At 48.4% G+C, this 27,977-nt stretch overlaps 2 protein-coding genes and 1 long non-coding RNA gene across 3 annotated transcripts in view; 1 reads left to right on the forward strand and 2 right to left on the reverse strand.

Annotated features, from left to right (window-relative positions):
• LOC126021757 (uncharacterized) overlaps positions 1-27,977 on the reverse strand; it is a 94,664-nt gene that overhangs the window by 5,465 nt on the left and 61,222 nt on the right. The window lies entirely within an intron of this gene.
• On the forward strand, positions 254-5,344 carry TAX1BP3 (Tax1 binding protein 3). Its single transcript, XM_049782638.1, has 4 exons — positions 254-374; positions 4,222-4,341; positions 4,687-4,764; positions 5,042-5,344. Exons 1-4 carry the CDS (start codon positions 336-338, stop codon positions 5,177-5,179), a joined length of 375 nt encoding a protein of 124 aa, XP_049638595.1. The 5' UTR covers positions 254-335; the 3' UTR covers positions 5,180-5,344.
• Positions 7,127-27,854, reverse strand: CTNS (cystinosin, lysosomal cystine transporter). Its single transcript, XM_049782584.1, has 10 exons — positions 27,780-27,854; positions 19,351-19,429; positions 18,030-18,114; positions 12,801-12,904; positions 12,570-12,701; positions 11,577-11,676; positions 11,365-11,484; positions 10,374-10,544; positions 8,779-8,896; positions 7,127-8,527 (listed from the first exon to the last, which is right to left on the reverse strand). The coding sequence occupies exons 1-10, from the start codon at positions 27,838-27,840 to the stop codon at positions 8,394-8,396; spliced, it is 1,104 nt and encodes a 367-aa protein (XP_049638541.1). The 5' UTR covers positions 27,841-27,854; the 3' UTR covers positions 7,127-8,393.

Genomic DNA, 27,977 nt, shown 5'->3' on the forward strand with positions numbered 1-27,977 from the left:
GAGCGGAGAGTCTGGCGCCGCCATCTTGCGCCGGAGGCTGCCGGGAGGATCGCGGGCGCACATGCGCCAAAGTCGCGCACGCGCAGTTGACGGGTGATGGCTGGGTGGGGCCACGCCACGCCCCCTCCAGTTTTCTACCCTCGCGTGGAGCCTTCCGCAAGCCGAACCAGCGCTCCGGCCGGCGATTGGCTGGAAAGATTGATTTATTCATGAGGGGGCGGGTCCAGCCGGACAGCCTTTGTTAAGCGGGGAAGGCGCGGCCGGCCGCGGGGGGATCTGGCTGCGGGCTTCGCCGGCTGCACTGCACGGGGCTGGAGCGGCGCGCGGGGGTCGCGATGTCCTACATCCCGGGCCAGCCTGTCACCGCCGTGGTGGTGAGTGCGCTCGCTGGCGCGCGCGGGCTTCTCTTCTTCTGGACTCGCCTCCGAACTTTGCAGAGCGGCGGGCTGACACCCCGAGACAGGTTGGCCAGGTGTGGTGGTGGTACCCGCCGCCGCCACGAAGCGGCCGGCCTTCGGGGCTCTGTCGGTGCCCGCCGGGGCTGCAGCGAGGCCGCGGCCACAGCTGTCCGGCCGCTGGAGCGAGGCCGAGCCCACCCGGCCGGGGCCCCGCGCGCCGCTTCGCCACTCCTTGCCGCGGGCGGGGCCCCTGGGCCGGCGCCCCTTCTTCCTGCCGGCGTCCCCAGCTGGGCAGCCGCGGGGGGCGGGCGCCGGCCCCGCGTTCGCCCGGGAGTCGCCGCTTCTGGAATGAGGAAGCGTTTCCTCCCGCTCCGGCCGCGGGACTCACTCGGGGTGGCGGCGGCCCGGCCCCGTGAGCTGCTTCTCTTGCCCCTCTTGGCCTCTTCGGGCCCAGCCGCCTGCGCCAGAGCGAGAGCCGACGCTCGACGGCGGACTCTGCTCCAAACTTTTTTTTTAGGATTCCTCCTCTCCCCCCAAGCCTTTGTTTGGGGCAAAGTTCTGGCGTTCCCTCTGATACTTGGGGCATGCGAGGACACTTCGGGGCACCTCTGGTCTCTGGCTTGCAGGGGCTATAGGTAATGGGAGTTTTAAAATTAAAAAGAATAATTATTTTTTGGGTGGTGTTGGCTATTGAATCAGGGCCTCACACATGCAAGACAATTCAAAACAAACGACTTTTTTGGGGGTGGTGTTGGCTATTGAATCAGGGCCTCACATGTGCAAGGCAATTAATACAAACAAATAAACAACTTTTTTGGGGTGTGGCGTTGGCTATTGAACTACGGCTTCACAGATGCAAGGCAAAAAAGCAAGGCACTACCTTGTCCAGAATAGGGAAAGGAAGGAATGACAAGGACATTAGACCGGAAACCTTGGCACAGCGGACTGGGTGAAATCCTGCAGGTGAATTTCCTTGTTGCAGGAGGGGAAACGGTCTCACTTGGCTATACTTCCATGAAGTAAATCCTCAGCAATGATGCCCTCTCGGAAGAAATGTCTGCTGGACATGTCTTTTCCTGGATGAAACCCTGAACTTGACTCCAGGTGTCCCCAAGCACCACTGGGTGTAGACCCGTAATAAGGAAAAGAAAATGCCTGTGGGCAGGCAGTGGTTGGGATGGCAGTGCTACGGTCTGGCAGCAGGATGTGAGCCCGGTGCCCTGGTTGTGGGTGGTGCTGGAGGTGTGGTCGCAGGCACTGATAACGATAGCAAGCGAGGGCTTGCTCATAGCACCAGCTCACGCCTGGGCTGGCATTCATTGTTGAACCTGCTGACATCTGAAGTTTTACCCTGGCTGTCTGGAGTTGACCTTTCTATATTTCTAGCTTTCTCCTGAGAGAAGGGCCAGATTTGCTTCATGTCTGTAAAAAGGGGCGGGGTTCAGGGAGAAGAGTCAGAGGGGGCACCTTGCCAGTCACAGGGCGTTATCTTCCAAGGGTTGGACTTTTTGACCTTGTGGGTGCGGCAGGAAGAAAAGGCTGTGTCATCAGGCTGTGGATCAGGCCTGGAGGAATTCACATTTTGGGGCGAGGCCATTGTGTCTAGTGGTCCCCACCATTTCCCCCCCCCCCCTTTTTTTGTTTTTGGGCCACACCCGGCGGTGCTCAGAGGTTACTCCTGGCTGTCTGCTCAGAAATAGAGCTCCTGGCAGGCACGGGGGACCATATGGGACACCAGGATTCCAAACCAACCACCTTAGGTCCTGGATCGGCTGTTTGCAAGGCAAACGCTGCTGTGCTATCTCTGCTATCTCTCCGGGCCCCATTTCCCCTTCTTGCATCTCATGGCTTATCTCTAAGGCCTTTGTCAAGGTCATAGGACAATAGCCTCAATTTTTCTCTTAGTAGGATTGAGTCTGATTATGGGCTTGACCTGGCCTCTGGAGTCTAGGATTGGTGACAGGGTCTAGCAGGTTTCTACCCTAGGTCTTGTTCTCTGCCAGATAGTTATTAAAGATGAAAACATTCTCTGAACTTGGGCTGCATGTATCCAGCTGCCCATTTGTCTATATAATTCCTGGAACTCCACTCTAAATGCTCGTCTCCAGAGTGCTGGTTGTGTATCTCCTGAGTGCTCCCCACCATCCATGAGCAGCCCCCAAGTTGTTCAAACTAATTTCCAGGTAGTCCTGTCCTTTGACCTCCACATTCCACCTTTGAGAGATGTCCTTCCCCTACTGAGTGCTTGGCCACAATCATCCCTTCTCCCCAACGTCCTGCTTTAGTGGGCCGAGAACCATGGTTAGGTGACTAAGCTTCCAGTTTCCCTTCTCAAGAACTGGTACAGATAATCCCACTTTTTGAAGCCCCTCAGGTCCAGATCAGATCAGGTCACTTCTTAAAATTCTTAATTTTTTGCCTGTCAAGGATAAGGGGGCAGAGGGATATTGGGGACATTGATGGAGAGAAGTGGACACTGATGAAGGGGCTGGTTCTTTAACATTATACCCTGAAATACAATGTTTTGTAATTTATGGTGATTCGATAAAGAGTACATACCTAGCATGTGTGAGACCTTCAGGTCTTTGTGGCCTTCTAAGTATCACCATGTAGTCCTGTTGTGTCCCTTCCCTCCCAAACCCCAATATCAGCAGCCCCTTTGTTCTTCTGTCACACCCGGCAGCATTCAGGGGTGATTCCTGGCTCTACACTCAGAAATCACTCCTAGCAGGCTTGGGGACCATATGGGATGCTGAGGTTCAAACCACCATCCTTCTGCATGCAAGGCAAATGCCCTACCTCCATGTTATCTCTCCGGCCCCAAGTCCCTCTGTTCTTAAGCTGTTCACTTGAGTCCAGACATGTAAACAGGACAGCCTGCCTCCTTTCTGTGAAAGTTTGATCTTCTTCACTTAGCCTGCCCTTGCTCAGCCATAGGAAAAAAAAGAACGTATTTGAACCACACCAGTCATGCTCAGGGCTAACTTTTGGCTCGCTAACTCAGGAATTACTCCTGGCAGGATCAGAGAATCATATGGGATGCCCAGGATCAAACCTGAGTTGGCCAAATACAAGGCAAGCATCCTACGGCTGTACTGTTGCTCTGGCCCCAGAAGCTGGCTTTTGGATTAGAGTGGCGTGGAAGACATGTTAACGCAGGGTGGTGCCTGTCTAACAGACAGGGAAAGGTTGGGTCAGAGTGGATTCTTAGAGTCAGGCAGAGAGTACCTTGTGGCTGAGCTGGATACAATCTCTAGATATGGCCCTAGAACCTCCCAGGAGTGATTCCTGAGCACAGAGCCAGGAATAAGCTCTGATCAGCACTGGATATGGCCCCAAAACAAATATCTAGGGCCTTGCCCCTTGGCATGGCATGACAGGGTCCCTAGTGGCCTGAGGCTGCTATCATAGACAGACTGAATAATCAGGTTCATTCTCAACTTACTAAACCATCCCCTACCTTGTGTTTGGGGCCAGACCCAGTGGCACTCAGGGGTTACTCCTGGCTCTGTGCTTAGAAATCACTTCTGGGGGCTGGAGATATAGCATGGAGGTAAGGCGTTTGCCTCTCATGCAGAAGGTCAGTGGTTCGAATGCCAGCGTCCCATATGGTCCCCTGAGCCTGCCAGGAGCAATTTCTGAGCGTAGAGCCAGGAGGAACCCCTGAGCACTTCCGGGTGTGACCCAAAAACAAAACAAAAACAAAAACAAATAAAAAAAATCACTTCTGGCTTGGGGGACCATATGGGATGCCGGATATTTAACCTTGGTTGGGCAAGTGCATGGCAAACACACCCCCTACTCCTTTTTAATGTTTTTCCAGCAAAGAGTTGAAATTCACAAATTGCGCCAAGGTGAGAACCTGATCCTGGGCTTCAGCATTGGAGGTGGAATTGATCAGGATCCCTCCCAGAATCCTTTCTCAGAAGATAAGACTGACAAGGTGAGGGCAACGAAGGTCCTACGGTCTCCCTGAGAGCCAGAGAGGCCTGAGATGGAGTCTGCTTCCTGGCCTGTCATGGAAGAAACAGACTCTGCCCTGACGGTCCATAGAACAATCTCGTGGGAATGATCAGAGATGGGAGGCAGTGGGTTTCTGAGCCACAGGAAGGCCTGCTCACAGACCCTGGGTGGAGGCAGGAGAGCAGAACTCCCTACTTCTTGGCCTTCTTGGGCTAGGGAGAGGCTGTGTGTAGGGAAAGATGGGTAACTGGGAGTATGCCAGACTGGGTCTTGCTTTGTGGTTAAATGACCCTGGGGCTTGATTGACATGGCTATCTTTTTCCAGGGCATTTATGTCACACGGGTGTCTGAAGGTGGCCCGGCTGAAGTTGCTGGACTGCAGATTGGAGACAAGATCATGCAGGTAACACTTCAAGGGGAAAATGAAGCTGGCTCTTGCCTCCTGAGACCCCTGGGAGACTTACAAAACTGACTTCACCTCTAGAGGAAGCTGGTTCTCTCTTCTGCCTGAGCCAGCTGTGGTGTTTCCAGCTCCTGCCAGGAACATCAAGGGGCATAAACTAGGGGTTGGGGTTAGAGGGAGTCAGGTTCTTCAGATGACCAGGGTTCCTGAAGTCTCATCTGCCTGCAAACCATAGAGGTAGAGAGCTAAGGTGGGCTGTGTTCTTTTTCTGGGCCAGGTGAACGGCTGGGACATGACCATGGTCACACACGATCAGGCCCGGAAGAGGCTCACCAAGCGCTCGGAGGAGGTGGTGCGCCTGCTGGTGACGCGGCAGTCGCTGCAGAAGGCCGTGCAGCAGTCCATGCTCTCCTAGCAGCCCGCTGTTCCCTACCTGTGCCTGCCTGCTGCCTCTTTGTACAGTTGTTCCACTTCCACGTGCTCTGTGCCCAGTCCTGGCTTCTGTTAACTGCAGGCCTCAGCACAGATGGGCAAGAGCTTGTCCCCATGCCTGACCCAGCTTTTCTTCCCTTTCAAAACTACTGGCCTTAAACTCCAGGGTTGTTCTTTCTCTTAGAAACTGAGTGGAATGTAGCACCTGCAGCTGAGGTGTAGTCAGTTTGTAGTGACTACAGGCTCGGCCCTAAGACCCTGCTACCTGGTCACAGCAATGCCCCTTCAGCAGGAGATACCACGTCCTGAGAGCTGTCTCAGCTGAGGAAGAGCAGTTGGTTCACCTTTCCCACATTAGTGCTGTGCTCTGCGTTTCTCAGCATTTCTCAGAGGATGTCTTGACACTACCAAAAGTACTGCAATGGCTTGCCCTGATGGAAACCCAGCAGGCACAAAGTTTACTCAATCAGACCCCCCACTCACTTCCCCAAGGGGCGCTGGTCTCCCCAAGATTCACTGGCTTCCAGCATTTAGAGAAGGTTGGAAGCTGCCATTTCAAGGGTAGTTCTTAGGACTACCATTTTCCTCTAAGTCTAACTTTTTGTATTTTTGTAATCTCAACTTTGATACAAAGTGTTTTTATTGTACTGTTTGGAGATGCCAATTCTGCTTTTGAATTTCTCTTATTTCACAAGTGAGTGGACAAGCATTAGGAGCTGCCTCACCTAAAAGTTTGCATCTAATAAAGTTAATGGAATTCACAAAGGGTTTTTGGTGGGTCCCTTGGATAGGGGTATTTGAGGTGGATTGCAGTGAGGCTGGCTGTCTCCCATCACTCTAGGAAAAAGGCAAGCTATTTCTAGGTCAACCTGATAATGCTTAACTAGAACCAGGGACTAGTAGTTATATTGGAACCAGGGCTGAGAATCTCTAATCTTTAGGTGGCCTAGCTCCCACCTAAAGCAGCCTTTATTCATTTATTTATTTTGGTTTTTGGGTCACACCCGGCAGCGCTCAGAGGTTACTTCTGGCAAGCTCGGGAGACCATCTGGAATGCCAGGGATCGAATCACCATCCTTCTGCATGCAAGGCAAATGCCCTACCTCCATGCTATCTCTCTGGCCCTGTAAAGCAGCCTTATAGACCCAATGAACTCATGGGAAACATTCCCTAATACTGTTTTGTTTTGGGGCCATACCCAGTGACACTCAGGGGTCACTCCTGGCTATGCACTCAGAAATTGCTCCTGGCTTGGGGGACCATATGGGATGCCGAGGGATCAAACCACAGTCCGTCCTAGGTTAGTGTGTGCAAGGCAAATGCCCTACCACTTGTGCCACCGCTCAGGCCCCACCCCTAATATTCTTTAAGAACGTTCAGTTGATGGGGTGGAGAGATTCTGCAGGGATTAAGGCACTTGTCTGTACATGTCCTACCTACCCTGGTTAGATCACCAGCATTTGTGATCATCCTAAGCTTAGAGCCAGGAGTGACCCTGGGTACTGATGGGTATGGCACTACTCTCAGGCCCCCATAAACTAGGTCTATGTTCTTAGGTTGCAATTCCTGCTTTAGAGAAATAAGATCCTAAGCTGTTTATTAACCTGTTGCAACTGGATGAAAAAAGATCTAGAAACTAAGACCCCTGTGTACCATTCTCCCGCCACTGTCCCTCCCACCTCCTAAGGATGGCATGCCCTTAAAGTCTTCATCCAATCATCATGCACAGCTACAGTGGGTGCCTTTGGTAGTACAGAGATGTGACCTGTGGGACCTCCCTGGTCCTGAGCATCTTCCATAACCTTAGATGGTTCTGTTGAAGTGCTGGGGTAGCTAGCCTCAGTGGACTTCATAACCCCTATGTCTGCAGACATAGGGGTTGTGAAGGCCAGCATATCTATGTCCTATAGCCAGCAAAAGCTCAAGAGTGTGAAGAAAGGAAGAAAGTCCAGGTTTAATTTAGACTGAACTCATAAAAAAAGTACCAGAGTGAATGGTCCACTCAAGGCGGGTCTGAGGCATGTCCTGTGATCCATCCCTTCTGCTCCTACAAGGATGAGTACTTAGGTGGTAGGGGAGGGCTTAGGGATCAGGGTTTAGCTCAAGAGACTAAAAGATGGTTGGTTATAAGTCCTTATTTAAGGCTCTGAGGAATTGAGTCTGGGGGGCCTGTTCACACCTCTGGGAGGTTTTTATTTTTTTGCCAGTGGCAGGTCTGATGAAACACTAAGGCATTGGACTGGGCATGTATGTGTGTACTATACTGCAGTTGCAGCTGGAAGGAGCAGCTGGAGAGGTTCACATCATCATTGGATTCTGGGTAAGTAGAGGGACAAAGAAGGCAGAGAAATTAAGGCACTCACATGATGGGGGAGATCCGGTAGTTCAAAAGGCTGAAATACATCCACTGTTCCTAGAAGCCCTGGGTTTCATCCTTGTTTCCCAGCACTGCTGGGTGTGGCAAAAAACCAAAAACAAACCCAAACCAAACCAATTAAAAAATTCCATAAGGGGTTAGTGTGCTAAAGATCCAGAAGGCGTTGGGCATAGGTATAGTTCTGAAATCATCCATTGTGTAATTCCAATCTCAATACTGTCTGTACCACGTTCTACACTGCTCGCCTAGGTTTGCAGTCATAGAAACTGTTAGTGTCAGGAATGTGGAATGTGCTCTTCAGAGAAGGGACTTCAAGGTTTAACCCCCAAATTCTAGTACACCACCACCACCACCAGCACCTCCGAGTCCGTCAGCTTCAGCACCTGGCTGCTTTGTCTCTGTGACAGCAAACATCTTTGACTCTCCCAGCTTCAAGGTCAGTTTTTCAGGTTGCTGCTAGCAGCACTGGTGGCTTGAGACAAGGTCTTTGGCTCCAACCTCAGCTTCCAGTCCTGCCTGGAATGGTTGCCCACTTGTGCGTGCTTTCTGATGCCTTAAAGAAGACAGAGGGCATCAAGATGTAGGAGGGCTAGAGGCCTGAAGTAGTGAGGGCTTGTTAGCTGTCAGGAGGAAGGCTCCTGGTAGGGTGTCCTGGAGGAAGACAGGCTGGTGTATATTTAAGGCCTTGGTCCAGAGGAAGAGAATGCTATTCCAGTGCCCACACCCCAGCCCTGGGCTCCGAACCACTTCTTCTGCCTTCCTACTAGAGCCTTACCCACCAAGGCACAGGACTGGACTGTTTACACAGGGTCTCTGGGTGCTAGTTTAACTGCTCATACCCTGGTTTCTTTCTGTATAAGCAGAAGTGCTGGATGAAGAAGACAATATCGAAGAATATGGTGAAGATGCCAAGGCCAAACTTGGTTGGGTCTCCAAAGATCAGTGTCCATTGGTCTGTGAATAGCCAGAGGGAATAGCATTGGGTGTTAAGATGGCAATTTCCAAAGCAGCTAGAACATTGGGTGGGGGTGGGGCTAGGGAATCATGCCCCCCTGGAAACCATAGACTCCGATTCTCTGGGTGGGATGTGAGTAGTAATTGGGATCATTGGCCTGGATTTCCAGGTTCAGGGTTGGGGCATCAGAGGGAGCCCGGCCCCTCTATGCCACCCCCACAGGGAGGCAGCCACTTGCTGGCCAACTCACCATTATTATAGGACTGAAGGAACATCTGGAGGAGGCTGAAGCTGCCACCGATGAAGTCCAGAAGCACATTGCCAATGCTCCAGCCCTCTGTGCTTTTGTAGCTAAAATTCATGTAAGCCTGGGCCAGAAAGAGGGAAGGCAGTGAGGGAACCTATCTGCTACTCTGAACAAGAATAGCTAGGGGCTTGGGTTTCAGCTCTTAGAAATACCACCTTTGGATTCTAATGGGTTTTGGTGCAAGGAACAGTTTGGCTGGGTTCTTATCTGCAGGTGCATTCCACAGGGTGCTCTTCCCTCCACCCTGCAGTGAGATGCAGCCTCTTCAACCCTTCCTGCTCTGGGACAAAGCCTTGTGTGGCTGGCAACTCAGATGTTTCTTCTCCAAGGAAGCATCTCTTCAAATTCAACCTGGAATTCAGATGCTTTGGAGAACTGGTTGGTAGTCTGGTTGCCTGGATTGTGAATCCCAATCATGAAGCTAAGTTGCTTGGAAGTTCTTCAGTTCTCCTGGCCTCTGTTGTCCCATCTGTAGAGTAGACCTTCCCCTAGCCTAGATGGGGCTCTGGAGCCTTTTCTTCCTGAGCCCCTAGGGCCTGTCCCTATATAGTGGGCATCACAGCATTCATTCAGCAGGATCTCCTGGCTATCTCCTGCACCTTTCTGTTTGTGCCCCTGTGCAGACTGTGTCCTCAGTCTGGCATGTCGTGCCCCCCCCCCCCCCCTGACCGAATGCAGTGGTATTTATCCTCCAGGAACTGGCTGTCTTTCCAAGCCCTTTATGACACTGGCTTTGCTTCTTGTAGAAGGCTGATTCTTTTTTTTTTTTTTTTTTTTTCCCAGTTTTTCAGGCCACACCCATTTGATGCTCAGGGGTTACTCCTGGCTAAGCGCTCAGAAATTGCCCCTGGCTTGGTGGGGACCATACTGGACACTGGGGGATTGAACCACAGTCCTTCCTTGGCTAGCACTTGCAAGGCGCTCTGTGCCACTTTACGGCCCCAGAAGGCTGATTCTTACTCAGCCAGGAAGCTAGGGACACTGCAAAGGTGCTTCCTCATTTAGGATAGTGACTGTTGTGAGACTGTAAGTTCCTGAGGGCATCTGAAGTGGCAATTCTTATATCCCTGACCCTGTTCTGGCTGCCCATTCTGGATCGGGAGGGTGTGACTCAGGTCCTAGATCTGAATTGTATTATTAGCTTTGGAGTGAGTTGCTGAGGGTCCATCAGGACTCTGCGTGTTGTGCCAAGAAAAACATCTCTGGGTAGATGGCGAAGGCTGCTGTGGGGGACTCTCTTCTCTCACCGATGAAATGAGGGGCAGAACTGATGTCACAAGAAAGTATTCAGATAGAAATAGGGAGGTTGCTGGTGGACTAACTCCTAGCCACCTCTGCTGACCTTGTCCTGTGAGCCCTGCTCCTGGACACCAGGCCCAGCTGGTGGACAGTGTGTGTCCTGGCTTCCACTGTAGCTTTACAGCCGTATCTCCTTGCCCCCACCAGAGGCTCCCACCAGCAAGGGGAACAGCACTCAGGGTTTATACCTCACCCCCTTACACTGACCATGTGAGAAACCAGGCAGACCCTGGAAGTACCTGTGGAAAATACTTGATCAGCGTCACTGCGAGTTTGATGTAGGAGAAGCAGAAGAGAAACTGCAGCCATGTGGTTACCCCAACAGCTGCCACAATCAAGGTGATGAGCGTGAAGAGCCAGGAGAGCACCAGGAAGCCAATGGCAGGCCGGGAGACACGCTGATTGCCTCGCTGAGAGGAAATGGGGAGAGGCAAAGGAGGGAAGAAGATGGGATGGGGAGGGCCCTCAGCAGCACCACTGTCCTTTCAAAGTCTCTAGCTCCTGAGCGAAGGGACACATCTCTGCTGGAGGCCTGCTGCTTCTTCTCAGACCAGGTTTCTCTTAAGACCCAGATGCAGTTGATCCCTCTGGATTCGGCCTCCCACCCCTCTTGTTCCCTGGAGCAGGTCTCCTGCACCCAGGCTTCACAGTAGAGGCTTAAAAAAACTAGGAAGTTCCTGGAATGGGGAGATGGGGGTCGTGGTGATTCTGTAATGGATCCTTTCCCTGCTGAACCACCATTGAGCCTCCTGCAACAAGACTCATAAACCTGGCATTATACCTGCCCCACCAGCAGCCCACACCTCTAGTCTTTCTATTGGTTTATCTTCTCCAGCTCTTCCCTCAGCCCCCGCTGCCACCGTTCTGTCCTTCCCAGGATGTTCCATCCTGGCCTCTTGCCCCTCGCTCCTACTAATGAAATAGGAACTGACCACAACTGCACCCCATTTTCTCATGCTATCCTTCCCCTCATTCCTGTAGGCTCAGCACCTCCTAAGTTGCCTGTGTCCCCCACAGTACTGCTAGCTGACTTCTCACTGTCTCCTTTTCTATCCTTCACCCCAGACCTGAAGGCTGAGGTTCCTGGGTGTTTCCTGCCTAGCACAGGGTGTGACTGGCAAGTGAATGAGCACATGTCCTTCTATGGCTTTCCTGTCATGGGTGGCATGTGCTAAGGACTAGGCTGTGGACCTGGGCACACACAGAGGTAGATGCCAGGTGCAGTCTTACCTCATACAGGAAACACTGCACGATAATAACTAACGTGAGGGCCACAGCATGCAGGCTAAAGAAGACGTCATTGTGGTCCACAGGGTTTACTCCGTTGGGGTGCTGGAGGAGAAACTGCTCCTGTGGAGGGTTGGGCAGGGAGAAGCAGAGGCTTGAGGAATGGCTAGGTTACAGATAGCTGAATGGGGCTGTAATGGATGAGCATATCATACCTGTATGTAGGGCACCCAGAAAAGGCCGATGTTGAACACACTGTATGCCACAAAGCCCATCAGATTCAGGGCCACAAAGTCAAAACTCAGGCCAACAACGCTGGAGGGTAGCAAGACAGGGAAAGAAGAGAAGAGGGTGAGAATGGCCCATTGTGGTGACAGGGCAGAGTACCCCTCCCCCACAACTGGTGCCACCTAATCTACCAATTGATAGCCCATTGAATACCTAAGTACTGGTATTCCCCTCTCTCCCTCAGGAGACTTGTATCCTTGTCTGAAGACTTGGTTCAGTTGTTCCTAAAAGGGTAACTGCACAGAAGTTTGTGTTCTACTGCACCAAGCTGCAATCTCAGGCCTACTGAGTTTTTGCAGTGCAGCCAGCTAGATGCCAAATACCCTAGGCTGAAGGGTCTATCTCTAGTTCTGTCTCATATCTGGACATGAACTCCTCAGGGCTCCATGGACCAAGAGCAAGGAAGATTCAGTGGAGTCTCTCCCTGTGTCCCAGCCTATTCTGTACATCTTAGAGAAGTCCTGTTTTGTTGCTTTTATAGAGAGGAGCTGAGCTGGTCAAAGAGACCAAATGCACAGCAATGTAAGTGCTACCAAGGATCCTAGAGCTTTCATACAGGTGAGAGACAAAGAGGGGAGGGAAGGGGGGAAAGAGAGAGAGAGAGAGAGAGAGAGAGAGAGAGAGAGAGAGAGAGAGAGAGAGAGAGAGAGAGAGAGAGAGAGAGAGAGAGGAGAGAAGAGAGAGAAGAGAGGAGAGAGGAGAGGAGAGGAGAGGAGAGGAGAGGAGAGAGGACAAAGGAGAGAGAGAAAGGGAAAGAAGAGAAGAGCAGAGAAGAGAGGCGAGAGGACAAAGGAGAGAGAGAGAGAGGGAGGGAGAGAAGAGAGGAGAGAAGACAAAGAAGGGAGAGAGAGAAAGAGAGAGAACACCATCACCCATCCATAAGGGAATCCCATCATCTTGCCTGTGGCTCTGCAGATTACCTTTTCCGCCTCCAGTTTGTGATCACTTGAGGGTAGAAGGAGACAGACCAGGCCACAAAGTAAATCCAACCAATCACCTGGTTAATGATGCTCACGGTATTACTGTGGATCACTAAGAAGATTATCCTAGCGCTGAAAGGAATGTGAGACTGAATGAGCTGGGGTTCTGCAGGAAACTGGGCACTATTCTTTTCTCATCACTGAAGGTCTACATGGGCAATGCCAGCCTACCTGGTCTGGTTGGAATGATTTCCATGCAGATAAATGGTAATTTGTCCAACATTTTCAGATGTCACTTGAAAAAAGGTGTGTGTCACTCTGGGAGGCACTACCACCTGTTAGGAAAAAATCTGTGTAGTTAACTGGTATTTCACTGAGTGACTAGCTCTAGGCTTTGCCCTCAGGAACCTGAAAAGAGGCACTCTCTCCCAACCTTCCAGAAGCTTGCAATAAGAGAGAGAGGTTGGACTAACCCATCAACAATGGTCCTACCCTTAGGGCCTCACCAGGCTTATCTCTCAGGGAATGCAGGCAGGCTTTCTTCCTCTTAACTACCTCATGTCAAGGCAAGTTATTCAAACTCAGTCTGCTTACATATAAAATGGGATAATGAAAATATCTACCCTCCAAGGCTATGAATGACATAACACTCATAAAGCTTAAGGTTCCAAAATCTGGCACAGAACAAGCTGTGAAGTATTTATCATCAACTACACCAAGACACTTCTATGAGCTCAACTTCTGCTAGTACAGACTGTTGTCCTTTTTGGTTCATGGCTATTTTTAGCATATTTCCCTGCCTTGTTTATATATTTGCAAGTACCCATAGTCTCTTTTGGAATTATGTAGGAAAACCTTTTAATCTAAAATGAATTGCTACCAGGCAGAATGAATGCATAAATATAATATTTTTTTTATTAAAGGTTAATTTTTTTTTTTTTTTTTTTGGTTTTTGGGCCACACCCCGTGATGCTCAGGGGTTACTCCTGGCTATGCGCTCAGAAGTTGCTCCTGGCTTGGGGGACCATATGGGACACTGGGGGATCGAACCGCGGTCCGTCCAAGGCTAGCGAAGGCAAGGCAGGCACCTTATCTTTAGCGCCACCGCCCGGTCCCGAGGTTAATTATTTTAAGGATCATATTTAGGTCCAGCAAAATTCATTCTTTTACTAAGTGCTTGGTCCTGGATATTTTGAACTTGCTATTACTTTTAATCCTTACAAATCCATCAAGTGGACATTTCATGTACACATATGAAATAAATGTCCAAAGGTTACTAAAGGTTAAGCTCAGGGCCGGAGAGGTGGCGCTAGAGGTAAGGTGTCTGCCTTGCAAGTGCTAGCCAAGGGAGGACCTCGGTTCGATCCCCCCCAGTGTCCCTTATGGTCCCCCCAAGCCAGGGGCAATTTCTGAGCACTTAGCCAGGAGTAACCCCTGAGCATCAAATAGGTGTGGCCCAAAAATACCAAAAAAAAAAAAAAAAAAAAGGGTAAGCTCATAAACTCCCTGAGCCCTAATTTCTTTTTTTTTTTTTTTTTTTGGTGGGGGGCCCACACCTGGCAGCACTCAGCTGTTACTCCTGGCAGGCTCGGGGATGCTGGGGACTGAACCTCTGTCCATCCTGGGTCAGCCACCTGCTGTGCTACCACTGTGCTACCACTCCAGCCCCTGAGCCCTAATTTCTAATCAATGGTTCTCAAAGGCAAAGGCTGAGATAGGAAGGTTAAACTGGGGTGGGGCCAATGGAATCTCTCTCACCATTATAAAAAACAACAACCTTAGAGTGCAGAGAAGCACCTTCTGCACTCAGGTCATTTTAGCGCCACCAAAACCTTATTTCTAACAATTTCCCAAAGTAGAAATATGGATAGCCAATAATAGGCATATACAAAGTGCTCGTCGCCAGTGTCAAAACAACATCATCTTACACGTGAGAATGGCATATATCAAAAAGTCTGGAAACGCCCAGTGTTGGTGGAAATGTGGTGAAAAAAGAACTCTCATCTATTATTGGTGGGAATGTTAACTAGGTCAGCCTCTATGGAAAACAATATGAAGATCTCTCAAAAAAAAAAAAAAGAATAAGAACAGAACTTCCATATGCTTAAAGATACCCCTTCTGGGCATCTGCCCCTCAAACAGAAAAACTTCAATTCAAGACTATATGCATACTTCAAAAGACTATATACAATATATTCATCAGAGTACTTAGTATAATAGCCAAGATATTCAAACAACCCAATCTATGGATTAATGAATGGATCAAAAAGTTATGGTATTTGGGCTAGAGTGATAGCAAAGCGGTTAGACATTGCCTTGCATACTTCTGACCCAGGACAGACCCAGTTTTGACCCCCTGCCACCGTATATGGTCCCCTTGAGCCTTCCAGGAGCAGTTTCTGAGCACAGAGCTAGGAGTAACCCCTGATCACCACCAGTTATGGCCCAAAGACCAAAAAAAAAAAAAAGTTATGGAATCAAGTAAAAAAAAAAAAAAGAAGTTATGGTCTGGAGAGTACAGTGGATAGGATAGGATGCTTGCCTTGCACGCGGCTGACCAGGGTTCAATCCACAGCATCCCATATGGTTCCCCAAACCCGGCCAGGAGTAATATCTGAGTGCAGAGCCAGGAGTTAATCCCTGAAAACTGCCAGAGATAAGGCCTCCAAACCAAACCAAACCAAACCAAACAAAAAAAGAAGTTATGTTATATATAAACAATGGAATAAAATGCAGCTCTAAGAGAGAACAAAATCATGTACTTAATTTACCTTGGCATGGAGAGACCTAGAGAATACTATGCTGAATGAAGTCAGCCAGAAGGAAATAGATGTAGAATGATCTCTCATGGACTTAAAGTTTCCCCATAAAGTAAGGTAGTAACAAAAGAGAATTCATCCCCAGAACTGAATTTAGAGATGGTAGGCTTAAAAAGGGAGGGGCATTGGGCATATTGAGAGATACACAGGTGTTGGGTGTGGTTCTGGAGTTACATACAAGGGAAACCATAATTAATAGTATTGCTAATCACAGTACCTTAACCAGAAAAAAAAAATAAAAACAAAACAAACATTGTTCTGTTCTCTCCCAGCTATACCTGAGCCCAGGAAAATTTATACTGACTGACATCATGAATTCACTGTGTGTGCCTGTTAAGCACAATGAATCAGACAGCTCAGGCTTATGTTTTGTTCAGTGTTTCAGCTGAATTTCATTTATTTAAAAAATATACTTTCACTCATATATTGGTATTGGCCCTAAATAGAGCCATTCTTGAAGTCTAAAGAGGATATTTTTGGGCCAAAGTGATAGTACAAGTAGGTAAGGCGCTTGCTTTACACACCACTAACCTGAATTCAATCCCTGGTAAGCCTTATGGTTCCCTGAATTCAAAGGCAGAAGTAACTCCTGAATATTGCTGGGTGAGAGCCCCCTATGCTGTCCACATCCTCCAAAAGAAAGAAATTCTTTGGATCAGGTCACATCTCAGAGAGATGAAAGTCAACGTTAGAACTAAGTGCTTTTCTTAAACTTGAGGCAGGAAAGGCAGGAGAAGAGGCCATTCATGTGTTGTAAATTGGGGACTTCCAGGGGATTAAGTGCCCCTTTCACAGACACTTTATCTGATTATGGTGTATCTGCCTGCTAGGTGCTTAGGACCTATTTGTAGCCCATTTCAACTATCAATTTTATCTTGTCTTATTGGTATTGTGGTTCACCCATGGCAGTGCTCAAGGGACCATGTAGTGTTGGGGCTCCCAACTCAGTCTAGTCCTTTGAGCAATCTTCCAGTCTGTTTTTTCTTTTGGGGGGGGCACACTCGACCTTGCTTAGGGATTACTGTGCTCAGAAATTAACTCCTGGCAGGGTTAGGGGACCATACGTGGGATGCCAGAGATCAAATCCAGGTGGGCCGCGTGTAAGGCAAATGCCTTACCCTCTGTATTATCATTCTAGTCTCTCCCCTTTATTTGGGGGGGGGCACACCAGGAGAAGATCAGGGGTAATTCCTGGCTCTGTGCTCAGAAATTGCTCCTGGCAGGCCGGGAGACCATATGAGATGCTGGGGATTGAACCTGGGTCCGTCCCGGGTCAGCCGAGTGCAATCGCTCTCCCCACCCCCGTTTGTATTTTAAATCCTTGTTCTTTGCTATTACTGACTCCCTTGTTGATGTTTTAAAACTGAATTGAGGGGCTGGAGTGATAGAACAGCAGGTAGGGCACTTGATCCCTGGTACCCCATATGGCCCCGAGTCTGCCAAGAGTGAGTTGCGAATCAGGAGTAACTTCTGAGCACTGCTGTATATAGTCCAAAAAAACAAAAACAACAAGAACAAAATCTAGTGGTTAGTTCAAATCTTTGACAAGGTGAAGCACAGGTATATTAATGGATAGGTGCTAAGCAATTAGGGCTCTATGCCCTTACTAGCTCTGGGTTCTGGAAACAAAGAATCCAAGGAATCTGAGGCTGGAATGACAGACAGCACAGCATGGAGGGCATTTCCCTTGCATGTGGCCCACCGGGTTTGATCCCAGTCATCCCATAAGGCCCTGAGCCTGCCAAGAGTAATTACTTTTTTTCTTTGGGCCTCACCCGGCAGTACTCAGGGGTTACTCCTGGCTCTATGCTCAGAAATCAAGCCTGGCAGGCTTAGAGAACCATATGGGATGCTGAGAAGTGAATCCGGGTCTGACCTGGGTTGGCAATGTGCAAGGCAAAAGCCCTACCACTGTCCTGTGGCTCTAGCCTCCCCCAGGAATAATTTCTGAGTGCAGAGCCAGGAGTAACCCCTGAGCACTTATGGACGTGGCCCCAAAACATAACAAAACAAACCAAAGAACCCATGGAATCTGAGTACAGTGCTTCAGAAATTTCCTGTAGAACCAAATCATCTGGGGTCTTGCTCAAGTTGGATCCTGACACAGTAGGTCTTGGGTGTGGTGCCCTAGAACCTGCCTTTGTCAGAGGCCATTAAGCAGACTAATGGGCCCTATTCCCATGATTGGCCTTGGACTTGTCAAAATTTAGAAAACCATTAAAGACTCCTTTTACTTTCACAGAACTAGTTTTGCCTCAGATTTATTATCATTTCCCTCCTAATTCATAGAATCCTCAAAGAGACCATCAAAGCCAAACTCAAGGATTTCTAGAAAGATGGGCTGAGAACACAGTATTTCATAGTAAAAAAACCCAGAAGGCCAAGGTTGGAGAGACAGATAGCAGGTTAAGGCATTTGCCTGCATGTGAAGCCAAACTGGGCTTGATCCCTGGCATCACATATATGGTCCCTCCAAGCCCCTGCAGCACTTCAGGAGTGCAGAGCCAGGAGTGATTCCTGAGCATTGCCAGGTGTGGCCCTAAAACCAAACCAAAATTAATCCAGGGGACCTATTTCCACAAGCCCTCACAAAACCTGTTGCCCAGCAGTACTTCAGCAATCAATTGAGATCATCACTTACTTCATTGGGGAGTTTAAGGATGGTAACATTTTTGGAAGAAAATGTGATTTCAATATTGATCACCAAGGTTTCGTTTAATGGGTGTCTGTGGGGAAGAAGAGTCTGATTAACTCCTGAGAAGTTTTACCCTCAGAGTTCCCCCCACTCCATCGTTTCATACAAAACCAATCATTTCCCCCAAAAAATTAGAGCTTGGAAGTGGCTAGAAAGTGGTCCCTGCTCCATAGTGCCTCTCTGCCTTTAGCAAAGGCTAGGCTTCCAGTGGGGTGGCAAAAAGTTGAAAGGCAAGTGAAGACAAGTGAGTGTTTTGAGGCTGAGAGCACCTTGGCATCTATCTGCCCTGGGAGGAAAGGCTTTCCAAAGGGCTCAAGATTGAGCAGGTCCTGGAAAATCTAGGCAAGGTGTCTGGGACTCAGGGCTTTGGTGACATCAAGTTAATTTGGAAGTCAATGTAAAGACACTCAAGGGCTCTAAGGAGGGAGGATTGTGAGGGGTTGATGTGTTAGGTTTCATAGTGTCAAAGCAAAGGTGGAAGGAACTAGTGTTTGGTACCGAACCTTGGGATGGAGATTACATTTCCCAGAAGAAGTGAATAGAAAAGAATGTGGGTTGGAGGATTAGAGCTCTGGAACCACATATATGATCCCCAGTGTCTGCCAGGAGTGAGCCCTTAGTGCAGAGCCAGGAATAATCCCTGAGCACAGCTGAGGATGGTACCAAAACAAAACAAAAAGGGAAAAGGAGGGCTCTCAACTCTTCATCTTGGGGCAGGGATCTACATGGCAAGCCACTGAGGAGACAGAAGAGGCATGCAGGCTCTCTGCTCTAGGTCTTCACCCTCATAGTGGAACCAGAAGTCAGGAAGTTTCAGGTAAAGCTGAGCATAAAGACTCCAGGAAGGGGATCCATATGGGTACAGCCATTTCTGCATTTGTATCTGATTTCGGAACTAGAGAATGGCTCAGTCCCTTGACCTACAGAACTCACCTCAAATATTCATTATCTTAGAAAGGACAACTTTGGAAGTCTGACATCAAACTGCTCATCACTTACGGAAACTTCTCATGAGCTGGGGAAAAGGCTCTTCTCTCCTAGCAGAGTTCTATCCTCTTCTCCTTATACCCTCCTCCCCTCAACCTCCATGAGTTTGAGCCCAAATCAAGGATTTATTGATTGGAGGGAAAGAAACTTTGAGATACATCTTAGGAGTTTAGGAGCGTAGGAGTTAGTGCCTCTGTTTACAAGCATCACTTTGGAAATACGGATTGATGAGCCACAGATCATCCCTGAGCCACTGATGGGCAAGAGCATGGGAACTTACTGAAGATCGATGCTGACATTGGTTGATTTTCCATTTTCCAGTGTCACAGTGGAAGGAGCAGTAAAACTGACCGTGGACTCTAGAAGAACCCAAATCAATAGTGTGAGTCACAATGTCAGAAAACTCAGGACCACAAGGAGAAATAGGGATGAGGAAGTCCGACATCTCACGTCAGGCCTGACTCATGCAAGTTCTCTCTTCTAGGGGGGAGATGAGGCAGTGCTGAGTTCTCCTCCTGCTGTCAAAGACTCAGCCTGAGTAGGAAAGCCTGGTGCTTCTTCCTCCCCCACCAGCAGGCTCTGATCAACTGGGACTGAATTGCCAGGCAAACTGTGTCGTAAAGCCACTCACAGGGATTGACTCAAAGGGACTTGAAAAGTACAGGTATATTTATGTAGCTGAAATGGTTCTACAGAACTTGTCCCAGCTGTTTTGTACTCTGGGAAATACCTAGACCCTGCTCACCTCTATCTAAAGAAAGCCTGGGGCTCTGGTACTAACCCAGCCTTTCCTAAGCTTTGGGAAACTGGGGGTCACATGCTTTGTATCGGGACTTTTTGGAAGTATTAACTTGGGAGAGGACAAATAAGCCTTTGTAGTTGGTTTGTAGCTGTAAGGAGGAAGTTGGTTTGAAAGGCCAAATACCCTCAAGCAAGTTGGCCACAGAACAAGAGTCAACGTCTCTGTGACCTCCTCTGTGTCCTGTGGGCAGCTCACACTGTCTTTATCCCTGTTCCCAGGTGTGCTCAAAAATCCATGCACTACCTGCCTCACTTTACCCCATGACCTTCAGGGTTCTGAATGCCTGCAGCACACTCAGAATGATAGAATGGAGTGGGCAGTGGAAAACAGGTCTTACACTTGAAGTCAGTCCATAGGGATAGCAGCTGTGGGTATGCCTGGGTAGCAGCTGTGGAGCTGTGGACACACCCAGATCTCACTCTATCAGACCCCTCAGAGGAAGAAACAAGAATCAAAATCTTTTTTTTTTTTTTTTTTTTTTTTTTTTGGGTTTTTGGGCCACACCCTGTGACGCTCAGGGGTTACTCCTGGCTATGCGCTCAGAAGTTGCTCCTGGCTTCTTGGGGGACCATATGGGACGCCGGGGGATCGAACCGCGGTCCGTCCTAGGCTAGCGCAGGCAAGGCAGGCACCTTACCTCCAGCGCCACCGCCCGGCCCCGAATCAAAATCTTAAGTGCTCAGTTTTCAAGAAAACTTCGAAATTCCCTAATCCAAGCTCCACTATCAGATTCCCCTTTGCAGTTCTCAAGCTTGGCAGTTTCTCTTCCTCTGCACAGCCCCTGCCAGGGACAGTAGATCAACTCACAGCAAAACATGTACTCTTGGGACGGGCCTGGCTGCCCAGAGCCTCCTACACCTTGCCAGCTGCCTCCTTGTGTGCAGAGGTAAACTCAGGGAAGCCATGCCTGCTGGTCTTCAAGGGGAGCCATCAAAGCCTCAGGAGGCAGTAGTCAGTGGGAACTGTTTTATAGGGGTGTGGGGTTGGTCCACACTTGGTGGTGCTCAGTTCTGTGTTCAGGAATCACTTGTGGTGAGCTCAGGGGCCCATATAGGATGTAGGGAGTGGCACCCAGGTGGGCTGCATGTAAAGCAAGTGTCCCATTAGCTGTACTATTGCTCTGGCCCCAGATAGGACATTTTAAAGGAAATGGCCCTGCCTGGCCTGGCCTGGCCTGGATCTGGCAGAGACCAACCAGCTCAATGCAGAGTAAATGTGTAGTCTCAGGCCTTGCAGGCAGTTTGGACAATGCTTTGCCCTCCGTGGCTTTGCTCTGAGCCTAAATGGGAAGACTTAAGGTTTCTGCAGTTGCTCTTGAACTAGAGCCTCGATGGAGAACCTATGGCACACGTGCCAGCTGTGGCATACGAAGGCCTTGCAGCTGGCACGCAGGAAGGTCCGCAATTAAGATATGTGGCGCGCTGGAAGGTGAGTGTGTCTGCTTTGCAGCTCACCTGGCAACAGGGCCAGACTGGCCACTGGGAGGACCAGGCATTGTGCGGCAGTTTGGGTACTCGGGCTCAAAAAGGTTTGCCATCACTGAACTAGAGCCACGTAAGGGGACAACCAGGAAAGCATGACCCTATTGAGGTAGAGCCCAGATGGAGACACTGGCAGCCACCTATACCTCAGCGTCCCGAGGTCCTCTGAGGTCCCTAGGTCCAACTGGAACTGTGATTAGATGAGTGGGTCATCTATGTACCCTTTGATTTCCCATTTTTTGCATCTGTATGTATTTTGGGATATTTCATTTATGGTACATGAAAAGATAGGGCTCCCTAATACCGTCCCCTTCTCCATGGAGTCTGGGATGGAAACTGCTGAGGTCACCAGATTCTTTGGTCCTGGTAAAGGTGTTTTTTTTTTTTTTTTTTGTTTTTGGGGCACACCCGGCGATGCTCAGGGGTTACTCCTGGCTGTCTGCTCAGAAATAGCTCCTGGCAGGCACGGGGGACCATATGGGACACCGGGATTCGAACCAACCACCTTTGGTCCTGGATCGGCTGTTTGCAAGGCAAATGCCGCTGTGCTATCTCTCCGGGCCCTGAGGTCACCAGATTCTTAGTGTTGGGTGAGCACAGTCAATGGGGCTGGTGGGGTGTGTATTCTTGTGAATCAGAGGGTTCTCCAGTTTTCTGATTTGTCTGGAGCCAAACTTACTATCCTACCAGGAAATGAATTCGACAACACTGTCTTTGCATCTTCAAAGAGAGGAAGTTGGGGGCTGGAAAGATAGTATAGAGGTGGGATGAGGCTGAGCCAGTATATGATCCCTCAGCATTGTTAGGAGTGATCCTTGAGTGCAGAGCCAAGAGTAAGCCCTGAGCATTGCCAGGTATGAGTGACCTAAAAACATACCAACCCCCCCCCCCCAAATAAAACCCTAAACCAGAAAAAAAGAAAAAGAGGAGGTTGGGTCCCTTTCCACATAGACAACTAACTCTGGAAACCATCCTTGTAGTGGTATGAAAACTGTTATAGTTTAGCTCAAAATGGGAGGCAATCATTCCCTAAAAAAGGACATTTAAAAGGACACTTAGAGTTTCCCCTGGGATGGGCCGGAGTGATAGTGGTAGGGCATTTGCCTTGCATACTGCCAACCTGGGACAGGACTGACCTCCAGGTTCGATCCCTAGCAACTCATATGATTCCCCTGAGGCTGCCAGGAGTGATTTCTGAATGCAGAGCCAGGAGTAACCCCTGAGCGCCTCCGGATATGGCCCCCCCCCAAAAAAAAAGTTTGGAGGAATGTAGCAATAGCATAGCATCCTATATAGCCCACTGAGCATACCAGGAGTAATTTCTGAGCACAGAGCCAGGAGTAATCCCTGAGCACCACCAAGCATGGCCTAAAATCCCCCTCCCAAAAAAAGGGGGCTGGAGTGATAACACAGTAAAAGTAGGGCATTTGTCTTGCATGGGTGAACCAGGGAGTTTGATCCCTGGATACAGTCCCTGAACCTACTAGGAATAATTCCAGAGGCAGAGATAGGAGTAACCCCTGAGCATTGCAGGGTGTGATCTCCCTCCCCACCCAACCCTTATAAAAAATTGTTTCCCTGGGGCACAACTCGAAGAAATGCCAAATGAGATATTGTTGAGTGCTTGTGGTCATTTCCAGCAATGTATGGCCTGGGAAGCTCAGGAGGCAAAAATAAAACTTTTGGAGGGCTGGAGTGATGAGCATAGTGGTAAGGCGCTTGCCTTGCATGCAGCCAACACAGGACTCTGATTTGAATCCCAGCATCCCATATGGTCCCCCGAGCCTGCCAGAGCAACTTCTGAGCACTGCCGGGTGTGACCCAAAAACAAATAAACTTTTGTTGGGTTTTGTTTTATGGTTCTAGTTTGTGTAGTGGTAGTATTTTACCCAGTGAGGCATGGTTATTGCCAATTGTTTTGTGGTGTTGAGGGTAGAATCCAGGGCCCCATGTATACAAGACAATTGTTCTACTACTGAGTTATATCTCCATTCCACTCAAAATAAGATCTATTGAGACCACCTAGTTTTTCTTCAGGTTTTTAGTTACTACTTATTGGCACTTCCCTCTGAGTGGATTCACACCCAATCAGCCTCCCACTAAACTGCTAACTCTCACTCTCTGATTATTACAGTAGTTCGAAATGGGCCTTACTCCTATTTTAAAAAATAGAGTGAGAGGAGCAGGAGCGATAACACAGTGTGTATAGAGCATTTTTGCCTTGCATGTATCCGATCCAGATTTGATCTCGGGCATCCTATATGGTTCCCTGAGCACTGCCAAAAATGACCCCTGAGCGCAGAGCCAGGAGTAAATCTTGGGCACTGCTAGACCTGGCCCCAAAACCAAGAAGAAAAAATAAGACAGAGAATTCTAAGATACAAGTATATTGCACACATAGCTTAGAAATGCCTCCTCTTGCCTGTCAGGAGTCATTTCCGAGTGCAGAGCCAGGAGTAACCCAAGTGATGCCAGATGTAGCCCCCAAAGCAAACCAAACTAAACCAACAAAATAAATGGTGGAGACAGAATTCAAACCTTAGCCTGTTGGGCCCGGAGAGATAGCACAGCGGCGTTTGCCTTGCAAGCAACCGATCCAGGACCAAAGGTGGTTGGTTTGAATCCCGGTGTCCCATATGGTCCCCCGTGCCTGCCAGGAGCTATTTCTGAGCAGACAGCCAGGAGTAACGCCTGAGCACCGCCGGGTGTGACCCTCCCCCCCCCCAAAAAAAAAACAACAAAAATACTTTAGCCTGTTTAGTCTGAAGGTTTCACAAAAAGACAAAGACAAGATTCTGAAGGCAGGGCTGGGGATATGGCCCATCAAAAAAAAAAACCCAAAAAAAAAAAACAAAAAACAAAAACAAAAAACTGCAAGCCTGCATGCAAGAGACCTGGTTTCCAGCTCAAAAGACTCTAAAGGCCAATCATTGCAGCTCCAGTTCTTGCTGATCACTGTTCAGAATACAGGGAGAGGAAAAATTCAATTTTATTATCTGACAGTTTCCACTTCTCTTCCATTATGACATTTAGAACAGGAGGCAGAGTGGGAAGCTAAACAGGGCTTCCCATGTTGGTTTCATCTGTTACTTTCTAGCTCTGAGACTTTGGAGATTTTGTGTGTGTGTGTGTGTGTGTGTGTGTGTGTGTGTGTGTGTGTGTGTGTGTGTGTGTGTGTGTGTGTGTGTGTGTGTGTGTTTTGGGTCAGACCCGGCAGTGCTCAGGGGTTATTACTGGTTCCATGCTCAGAAATTGCTCCTGGCAGGCACGGGGGACCATATGGGGCGCCGGGATTCGAACCGATGACCTCCTGCATGAAAGGCAAACACCTTACCTCCATGCTATCTCTCCGGCCCCTGGAGAAGATTTTAATCTCAATAATTGAGTTCATGGTAGTTAGATTTGTTCTCTAGAACAGAGCACTAACATTACTAACAACATGCTTTGTTTTGAAGCTATACCCAGTGGTGCTCAGGGTTTACTACTGACTCTACCCTCAGGGATCATACCTAGTAGGGACTGGGGAGTCATATATGGTGCTGGGGATTGAATCTAGGTCAGCTGTATGCAAGGCAGACAACCTATCTGCTGTATTATCTTCTGGCCCCAACTAAGAGTCTTTTGAGAAATGTGCCAATGAAAACACCTCTCCTTGCACTATTGGGCTTTAGTCCCAGAATTCAATGAAGTGGGTTTGAGTGGGATCTATTATCTGTATTGGCAAACACAGGCATTTATATTCCAAAATCTTTCCTTTCTCAAAAATTGTTTATAGCCAAAGAGTCAGGAGTGATTGCTTCACAAGCTTGGAGGGACCACAAAGAGAAAAATCACTGCTCTTCCAAAGATTTAAGAGGCCTGATAACTGTTGAAAGGCGGCCACTGTGTTTGGTTCTTGGGCCAATTTCATAGAATTTATTTCTATTGTAAAATAGACAGAATTCATTTGAAATGTTTAGTCAGGGATTTTAAGGTGTGGTTGATTTTTGACAATGGCCAAGCAAATGATAAAAATCACAAACTTCTAAGGAGTATGAAGCACAAAGCCGTTTTTTTTTTTTATTTTTATTTATTTTTTTTTTGGTGGAAAGAATGTGAACAATGTTTGGGTAGGAGAGTTGTCAGAATGACCCAGGCCTCCATGGGCTCTGCTCTAAAGGTCAGGTTTCACAAGGATGCACAAGTCCTAACTTGTTTTTCAACCACTCATCTGAGTCTTTTTTTTTTTGTTTGTTTTTGGGCCACACCCATTTGATGCTCAGGGGTTACTCCTGGCTATGCGCTCAGAAGTTGCTCCTGGCTTGGGGGACCATATGGGACACCGGGGGATCGAACCGTGGTCCGCCCAAGGCTAGCGCAGGCAAGGCAGGCACCTTACCTCTTGCGCCACCGCCCGGCCCCCTCATCTGAGTCTTTTGAGTGTCCTAGTCCTCTTCTAGGTGCTGCATCTGATTCCTTAAACCCTCTCCAAGGAAGGAGTCTCAGCCTGGCAGAAAAGCTGTAAAGTGGCCACCTCCTCACCCCACATGGTTCTTCCAGAACTCAGAACTTCCTCTCAGAGCCTCAGGGCAAGAGCACAATAATATTTGTTTTGTTTTGTTTTGGGTCCACACCCAATGATGCTCAGGGGTTACCCCTGGCTATGTGCTCAGACATTGCTCCTGGCTTGGGGAACCTTATGAGGCACTGGGGATCGAACCCAGGTTTGTCCAGGGTCAGCTGCGTGCAAGGCAATTGTCCTACCGCTGTGTTCTCGCTCCAGCCCCCACAACCCTTATTTATAACTATTATTCCAGACCAGGGGCCCTCAAATTTTTTAAACAAGGGCTAAGTTCACTATTCATCAAGAGGACTGAACTATAGTTTAAAAATAAAACAATGAACAAATTCCTATGCATACTGCACACATCTTATTTAAAGTAAAAAACAAAACAAAACAGGAACAAATACAATTTTAACATGAAGAACAAATAAAGTTAAATTAACAAACTTACCAGTGTTTCCATGGGGACTATGGGCCTGTTTTTGGTAGGCCATAGTTTGAGGACCAATGCCTGAGACTCAGAGAATGAGAGGAAGAGTTGAGAGACAGAAGGAGGGGAGTTGAAGAGTACGGGATATGGCCTGGGACGAGTCAGCTACTAAGCAGAGAGGCAAACACACCTAGGGGGCACAGATAAATGTCCTTGGTGGGCCACATGTGGCCGTAGTTGGGGACCCTTGTTCCAGACTGTTGAAGTTCCTCAGATAGGCAGATACATTAAAGATGGTGGGTGATATAGGGTTGAACAAATAGCTTTGATTCCACCCCCTCACCTCTCCACACCATATAGCCCCCAACAGGCACTTACACGTGGTTTGGATAGTCTTTTTTGTTTGTTTGTTTTTTTGGCCACATTTGGTGGCGCTCAGGGTTACTCCTGGCTCTGTGCTCAGAAATCGCTCCTGGAAGGCAGGGGGACCATATGGGATGCCGGGATTCGAACCAACATTGGTCTTGGGTCGGCTGCTTGCAAGGCAAACACCCTATCGCTGTGCTATCTCTCTGGCCCCTGGTTTGGATAGACTTAAACTTTTTTTTTTGCTTTACTCTACAGTGCTGAGGGCTACTCCTGACTCTGTGCTCAGGGATCACTCCTGGCAATGTTAAGGGGGAATCGTACGGGGACAGAACCAAGATGGGCTACATAAAAGGCAAGGGAAGTCTCTTACATGATGTGCTATCTCTTTAGCTCTAGATATAGACTCTTGACTATCAAAAAATCAGACTATCATGAAATTTTCCTATACATGGATGGACATGGAAACTATTATGCTGAGTAAGAAAAGAGGGAGAGACACACACACAGAATAGTCTTACTTATCTATGGGTTTTAAGAAAAATAAAAGACATTATTGTAATAATGCTCAGAGATGAGGGCCAAAAGGACCGGCTCACGAAATGAAGCTCATCTCAAAGAGGGGTCTGTGCAGTTAGAGAAATAATACACTAACAAATACCATAACAATGTTAATAAGTGAGAGAAGTAGAATTCCCGTCTTGAATACAGGCAGGAGTGCGGGAAGAGGGAAATGGGGGCATTGGTAGTGGGAATGTTGCACTGGTAAATGGGAGGGGGGTGTTCTTTTTGTGACTGAAACCCAACTACAGTCATGTTTGTAATCATGGTGTTCAAATAAAGATATTATTAGGAAAAAGAAAAAAAACCGATCAGACTACACTACTACTCAATACTCAACAAAAATAATTCTTTTTGTTTTCTTTTTGTTTTTGGGTCATATCAAATAGTGCTTAGGGCCTACTCCTGGTGGTGCTTGGGGAGGCATGCAGTATCGGGGATCGAACTCAGCCCTCCTGCAAGAAAAGAGTCTCTTCAGCCCATTATATCAACCTCTCCCGCTCTGATGACCCATTTCAAAACTTACCACATTTCTCTATGAGTGTCAGGGGGAAAAGGATGAAAATAATCAGCCAACTTCTTAGCATGTTTTCAATTTCAATGAACTACGAAGAAATATAAACAGCAAGCAAAGTTAGGGTTAGAGCTGGTTAGATCCATCCATGTGGACACCACAGAAGGTCATAGACAGTTCAGAAAGCACTTCACTTATCCTCTGTGATCT

Source organism: Suncus etruscus, chromosome 1 (genome assembly GCF_024139225.1).
Source record: "Suncus etruscus isolate mSunEtr1 chromosome 1, mSunEtr1.pri.cur, whole genome shotgun sequence".
Taxonomy (NCBI): domain Eukaryota; kingdom Metazoa; phylum Chordata; class Mammalia; order Eulipotyphla; family Soricidae; genus Suncus; species Suncus etruscus.

What these genes read in the sequence shown, in the direction of transcription:
- TAX1BP3 (XM_049782638.1), top strand. Translation starts at nt 336, where the DNA reads ATGTCCTACATCCCGGGCCAGCCTGTCACCGCCGTGGTG. An exon ending in AGCCTGTCACCGCCGTGGTG is followed by an intron (nt 375 to 4,221) that starts GTGAGTGCGCTC and finishes ATGTTTTTCCAG; the next exon opens with CAAAGAGTTGAAATTCACAA. An exon ending in CAGAAGATAAGACTGACAAG is followed by an intron (nt 4,342 to 4,686) that starts GTGAGGGCAACG and finishes ATCTTTTTCCAG; the next exon opens with GGCATTTATGTCACACGGGT.
- CTNS (XM_049782584.1), bottom strand. Translation starts at nt 27,840, where the DNA reads ATGCTAAGAAGTTGGCTGATTATTTTCATCCTTTTCCCCCTGACACTC. An exon ending in AATCATTCCAACCAGACCAG is followed by an intron (nt 12,702 to 12,800) that starts GTAGGCTGGCAT and finishes CATTCCTTTCAG; the next exon opens with CGCTAGGATAATCTTCTTAG. An exon ending in TCTGGGTGCCCTACATACAG is followed by an intron (nt 11,485 to 11,576) that starts GTATGATATGCT and finishes AACCCTCCACAG; the next exon opens with GAGCAGTTTCTCCTCCAGCA.